A 6,722-nucleotide genomic window follows, 5' to 3' on the forward strand; every position below is an offset into this window, starting at 1 on the left:
ACAGGAGCAACTGCATCACTTAATGACTTAACATTTTTTGTGTTTGAAGAGTCTGCACTTATTAGTTGAACAACATTTTTCATAGTTGAGGAACTATAGTGCATGTTTGATCAATCGTTATATTTTATTTTAAAGTTCCAAAATTTTCTTTTAAAATTTAATTTTGGAGTATTGCAGTTGATGACATGAGAAATGTTGAGAGAACAAAGTTAAGTTAATTATGTTACCAAATTGTGCTATCAATTAAAACCAAATGAGTTTCTCAAATAAATAAATAAAACCAAATGAATTCACTAGTATATTTTAGAGTTAGAAGTATAGTTCTATCCTTTTTACAAAAGAAAATAAAAATATTTATCATGAATGCATTTGACTTTTGTTTTTACTATTCTGTTTATTTCAACGACAATATTTTCTAGAAAATAAGTCATTTTTTCAAAAAATATTTTCTATAAAACTATATCATTTTCCTATGCTTGGTAAAGTGGATTTTAGAGAGAGAGAGAGAGAGAGAGAGAGAGAGGGAAAAACGTTTTGAAGAGTGTTTGGTTGGGAGGGGGATAGGAGAAAATGATAGTGGGCCCCGGGTGTTTTCTTCCTGAGCCCACCAAAAAGTTTTCTCCTAAAAATGGGGAGAAAACTAGGTGGTGGGAATTCTTATGGGTGAGTGACAAAAATGCCCATGTGCAAGTTGCACATGAGTTTTAGTATGTTGCTTTTTTTTTTTTTTTTTTTTCCAATCCCAATTTTAATAAGTGTTTTTTTTTTTTTGTTCTCATTCTTTTTTTTTTCTTTTGCTTTCCTGGACAGTGCCTCTTCCTCTTTCTATTTTTTATTTTTCCTTTTTTCTTTTGATTTCTTAGGGTCGTGGGCGTGACAGTGTTTGTTTTATTTTCCTTCTTCTTCTTCTTTCTCTCTCTTCTTTTTTTTTTTTTTTTTTTTTTTTTGTTGTTTAGACGTTTTTTTTTTTTTCATAAATTTGGGTGATTGTATTTTTTTTTTTTTTTTTGGTTGTTTGTCACTTTTTTGTTTTAATTGGGCATTAGTTTTTTAACAAAGATATATGAGTAAATTTATGCAAACTCATTTTTTCTATCCCTTCACTTTTTCACTCCCAGCCAAATAAAAATGAGGAAAATTAAAAAATTTTCTATCCTCCCACTTTTCCTAACTTTCCATTTTTAGCTTGAGCTTGCTATGAGAAAGAGTCTATTTCCAAAAAAAATTGCTGGAAAACAATTTCTTAAAATAAGCTATACTTTTTTTGTTGACCAAAAATAGTTTTTTTTTTTTTTTTTAGGAAAATTATTGTATAGTCCCTTCCTCTCACAGCTGGGTGGGTACCACCCACTATGGGGCCCACCTCTCTGTGAGAGAGAGGGAGCATACTCTTGGAGTATGCATTATTTATACGACCAACATTGAAAAATATGGAAACTATCTTTATATAATGTTTTCAATCAAAACAAATGGATCTCAAACAACAAAATCATTATCATCTTCTTCATTTTTATTGACAAAAAAAGTAAATATTCACATTCCTTTTGTTTTGTTGGTTTTTTTTTTTTTTTTTTTTTTTTTTTGGAGAAACTCACTTCTGTTGTAGAAATTAATTATTTTTTTAAAAAGAAATTTTTTTCTTTGCTAGATTGTGACTTTGGAAATAGTTCAAAAAAAATTTATTATCATTTGAAAAGTACAGAAAGTGATACACATTATAATTCCAAAATTTGCTTAATGCAGTATAGACTTTTTTATTTTTTTATTTTATGAAAGTAAAGTATAAAAATTGCACTAAAGTCACCCCTTATAAGGACCCTTAAGATTAAGATAATTAAACAACAAAAGGAAAATGACACCTTAACCCTCCAATCACGGGACTTGCAGCACGATAACGGTGTTGACATTAGAGGATTTAGGATTTAATGACCTCCCAATATCCACCCATCGGCCATCAATCAACTTCCACCCAATAAATCAACTTTGGTATAACTTTCCACACATAATAATAGCATGCACGTAAGATTTACATCCTCAACCTTGATGGCTGCCTTGGAAGTCAAAAAGTAAAAGGGTTAAATTTCTAGTAAAGTCTCTCTCAAGACCGTTACATTTGTGTATGACTTATGTTGCCAAAACTAAGACTTAGCCTAATGGCTGCTACCTGCTAAGTAGAATCTTAATACATAGCAAGAAACTTCATAGAAGTAAGGATTTTGTTGTTTTCTCCTTCCTGTTTACTTATTAATTTTTTTTTTTTTTTTTTATAATTTGTTTAAGCTGCATATACTTGAACCTCTCCACTATAAAGTATCTACAAACAATAAAGGTGACATTCACACAAACGTAACTCACATCTTCAACTTGGCGGAGATCTCCCATAAATTTTAAGAAAAAGATGAGTGCTAATTCTTCAGCAACTCCCAGCACCAAAAGGTAATATTAAAAGCTACTGTTCACGCAGAGGAGGGTATAACTTTCCACACATAATAATAGCATGCATGTAAGATTTACATCCTCAACCTTGATGGCTGCATTGGAAGTCAAAAAGTAGAAGGGTTAAATTTCTAGTAAAGTCTCTCTCAAGACCGTTACATTTGTGTATGACTTATGTTGCCAAAACTAAGACTTTGCCTAATGGCTGCTACCTGCTAAGTAGAATCTTAATACATAGCAAGAAACTTCATAGAAGTAAGGATTTTGTTGTTTTCTCCTTCCTGTTTACTTATTAATTTTTTTTTTTTTTTTTTTTTTTTTTTTTATAATTTGTTTAAGCTGCATATAGTTGACATTCACTATAAAGTCAACTATAAAGTATCTACAAACAATAAAGGTGACATTCACACAAACGTAACTCACATCTTCAACTTGGCGGAGATCTCCCATAAATTTTAAGAGACAGATGAGTGCTAATTCTTCAGCAACTCCCAGCACCAAAAGGTAATATTACAACAAACCTTTCACAAACTCTGTGTTCTCTAATTCACATTCTTTCTATCATTTATAATATATTAAAAACTAGCTAGGAGTTTAGACTAATAAATTTTAGTTTCCTCATTTCTTTGTCCTTGCAGATTAGAAGGTAAGGTAGCATTAATAACCGGTGGTGCGAGTGGCATAGGTGAGAGCACTGCAAGGCTTTTTGTTCGACATGGTGCAAAGGTCCTAATAGCAGATGTCCAAGACAAGCTTGGCCACTCAGTCTGCGAAGACATTGGCTCTGATTCCATCTCTTACATCCATTGTGATGTAACAAATGAATCTGATGTTGAAAAGGCCGTGGACATGGCTATAACCAAGTATGGAAAGCTTGATATCATGTTCAACAACGCTGGCATTACAGGCAACATTGAATCAGGAATTTTAGAATCTGAAAATGAAAATATCAAAAGGGTTTTGAATGTCAACGTTTTCGGTGCTTTCTTGGGTGCCAAGCATGCTGCTAGGGTTATGATTCCAACTAAAAAAGGAAGCATTCTCTTCACCTGAAGTATAGTTTCAGTTTTGGCCAGTAATACTTCACATGCATACAAGGCATCAAAGCATGCTGTGGTGGGAATGGCCAAGAACTTGAGCGTGGAGTTGGGACAGTATGGAATAAGAGTTAATTGTGTGTCTCCCTTTACAGTTGGAACTCCTATGGTAAAAAAAATTATAGAGATGGAGAAAAATAAGGTGGAGGAAGTGGTTTCATCATGTGCAAACTTGAAGGGAGTAGTATTGGAACCTGAAGATATTGCGGAGGCAGCGTTGTATTTGGGGAGTGATGAGTCTAAGTATGTGAGTGGGATGAACCTGGTTGTTGATGGGGGCTATAGTCTTACCAATCCAAGTCTCTCAAACACTCTGAAAAGCCTCTTTTCTTGATTTGCATGTGTTGCAACTGAAGCCCCCATTTCTCAATTGTGTTGGTTCGTTTTAGTGTTATCCTAAAGAATGATGTTGAAGTCAATAAAGCTTCTAATTTAGTGGCATTAGCATTGATTGTTCTCCTTTATAGAGAATCGGGACTAGAAATGCCCTGCATCATTGTTGTAACTCTTTAAAATAAAAGACTAATTAATATTTAAGATATTACATATCTTATAATTTGATTTATCAATTCTTAAATATAAATAAAATATAATTAAAAATTCATTTATGATATTATTGAGGTGATGTCATTAATCATATATGATATGTCAATTGCTAAAATTTTTATAATAAAATTGAAAGTAATTTCAATTCATTCTTTATTTTAATTCAATATTGTGTCATTGTGTATATGCATGGCACATTGGCACATATGCAGTTTACATTTACATGTCAAAGCTTTTAGCTATAGAAGGATTACATTTTTGTATTTGTGCACAATTTTTTGTGCAAACCCTCAAGAACATAATAGAATGATAATAGAATGATGACAATTAATGAGTGAAAGATGACTTTAGTCTCAATATGAAATCAATTGTATAAAGATAGTTTTCTGTGTTTTTCAGTGTTTGATAGCATTAAAAAAAATGAGTTAAAGGAAAAATATATTTGGTCAATATAAAAAGTATGACTTATCTCAAAGGAAAACATTATGTAAAGATTGTTTTCCACTAATTTTTTTTTTTTGAAAACCACTTTATCTCACAATAAGCTAAATAAGGGAAATTAAGGTTACTACCAAACATAGGAAAATGAAATAGTTTTATAAAAAACATTTTTTGAAAAATGATTCATTTTGTAGAAAACATTATTGCCGAAACAAACAGAACGTGAGCTAAAACGATAGTAATGCAAAGTTATGTATATAAGACTGTTAATCAAAAACAAACTTGATGAGCTCTGAAAGTTCAAAAACGTGTACAAAAACACTTTTGAACGTCTAGACCCCCAAAAATCAACTTAACCAATACTAGCAATATGTCAAACAACTAGTGTGCGGAAACTTAACACATGCTATAATATGAAATTGGTTAAACAACTATCTAAGCCATCACAAACTAAAACCACAGCAGATAAAATAAAGGCAAAGATAGAGAGGAAGGAAGATGCAAACATAAAGACAACACGCGATGTGTTATCGAAGAGGAAACCGAAGTCCTCGGCGAAAAACCTCTCCGCCGCCCTCCAAGCGGTAATCAATCCACTAGAAAATACAGTTGGGATACAAGGACAGCAATAGACCCTCCAAGCCTAATCTACCCAGTGCACCTAAGCCCTCCAAGCTTCTTGCTCCAACGAGGTTGCGCCGAACCTTTTTCTTTTCTAGCTTTCCGGATTCCGCTACTAGACCGTAGCATCAACCAAAGAAGATTGGCTCCTTCCTAACTGCTTCCCAGAACTCCAAACGACTGTCTCACAGAGATGATGATGGTGAGAACCAGGTTTGGTATAATGCCTCTCAAGGTTTTGACAATGGAGAGGAAAAGAGTAAGGGAATTTGATGAGACTCTAAGGTAGGGATTGTGTGTGAAACAATCTTGTTTTTCTTTAGGGTTTCTCTCTCAAAATTCTCTCTGGAAGCTCTCTTTCAATCGTGGGTTAAAGGGGTATTTATACTGGAGTGGAGAGGAATGTGAAACGTCAGGTTTTTCCAAAACAGGGGTGGCTCGCGGCTTGACCTCGCGGCTTGACCAAGTCGCGAGATCCAGTCGCGAGTTAACCGTATGGCCAGTTGTCCTGTTTTGTCCTGTAGTGCTCCAGCTAGCATGACTGTTCATCTTCCAGCATGCTTGGCACGTGTGCAGCTTCTGGCGGCTTGCAGCCGCGAGTCCACCCGCGAGTCCCAGCCGCGACACTCTGTTTTCTTGCACACTCTTGAGCAATCTTCACTCTATCTCACTCACTACCCTTACAACAAACCCACCTAAATACAGGGTTACTAAATGCTGAATTACAAGCAAATTTGGCACGGAATAAAGCCAATTAGATGGTTGAATAAATTCAACCTTACAAGCTCTATGTTAGAATAATGTGGCCCAACATAATATATATGATGCCTCTATTATTAACAAATAAATATTCAGTCTCTTGTGAAATTATGCAATATTTTTATGATGTAAGATATTGATATATTGAAATAGGTCTACTTGATTTAGTAGACTAAGATTATGAATGCATTCATTGTAGTCCTTGACTTGACCATATCCATCATGATGTAGCCTATTCTGATAGGTACATTGTTGGACCATGATGGAAGGGAGGTGCAAGTTAAAATTGCTCAGACTATGGAAGACAATAAGGGCTAGTCTTTCGATGGTTAGTGCATAATAATCTCAGAAGTCCTTCCATAATGAGATTCATGCACGTTGAGTGTTGGCTTTAATAAATCTATCGTGTCAATACTAGTAACTTGAACTCCTATTAAAGGTTGTCACTATAGTAGTTCTGGATATGAACGATAGATGAATCCATGTATTAGCATGGAGTTACAAAAGTAATAACACATTAATGAACTTCTTCATTAATGAATCTAATTAATAAAGTTGTTTATTAACAAATGTAACATTTCTGTTACATGAAATGTTATTACGATATAAAGGATTTTATGGCTGGTAATGTCCTTTCTGAATATTATAAATATTGTCAAGGCCACACTTGCAAGGGGGTGTGAAAGAGAAAATAAAGCTCTTGTTAATCCTGACCCGTTGGGGAAAGCATCCTGATTGCTTGTGAGGTCATTGAATAACATAATCTAGTATGTAAATTTCTCACATCTTATTGTTAATTTTTATTACATATGCACATGATAT

General features: G+C 33.8%; 2 protein-coding genes across 2 annotated transcripts in view; both read left to right on the forward strand.

Annotated features, from left to right (window-relative positions):
* Nucleotides 1–4,098, forward strand: part of LOC126692212 (short chain aldehyde dehydrogenase 1-like) — a 43,714-nt gene extending 39,616 nt beyond the window's left edge. The window contains exon 3 of the mRNA XM_050387737.1: nt 3,796–4,098. Coding sequence (XP_050243694.1) covers nt 3,796–3,867 — 72 coding nt within the window. The 3' untranslated portion in view covers nt 3,868–4,098. The remainder of the gene's footprint in view (nt 1–3,795) is intronic.
* LOC126692216 (short chain aldehyde dehydrogenase 1-like) lies at nt 2,271–4,098 on the forward strand. The gene is made up of 2 exons (XM_050387739.1): nt 2,271–2,436; nt 3,075–4,098. The coding sequence occupies exons 1-2, from the start codon at nt 2,399–2,401 to the stop codon at nt 3,487–3,489; spliced, it is 453 nt and encodes a 150-aa protein (XP_050243696.1). The 5' UTR covers nt 2,271–2,398; the 3' UTR covers nt 3,490–4,098.
* Nucleotides 4,099–6,722: the final 2,624 nt, after the last annotated feature.

The sequence above is a fragment of the Quercus robur genome, chromosome 7, assembly GCF_932294415.1.
Source record: "Quercus robur chromosome 7, dhQueRobu3.1, whole genome shotgun sequence".
NCBI lineage: Eukaryota > Viridiplantae > Streptophyta > Magnoliopsida > Fagales > Fagaceae > Quercus > Quercus robur.

Excerpts from the sequence above, each read along its gene's own strand:
- LOC126692216 (XM_050387739.1), top strand. The coding sequence starts at position 2,399 with ATGAGTGCTAATTCTTCAGCAACTCCCAGCACCAAAAG. Across the intron at positions 2,437-3,074 it reads GCAACTCCCAGCACCAAAAG|ATTAGAAGGTAAGGTAGCAT; the intron begins GTAATATTAAAA and ends TTGTCCTTGCAG.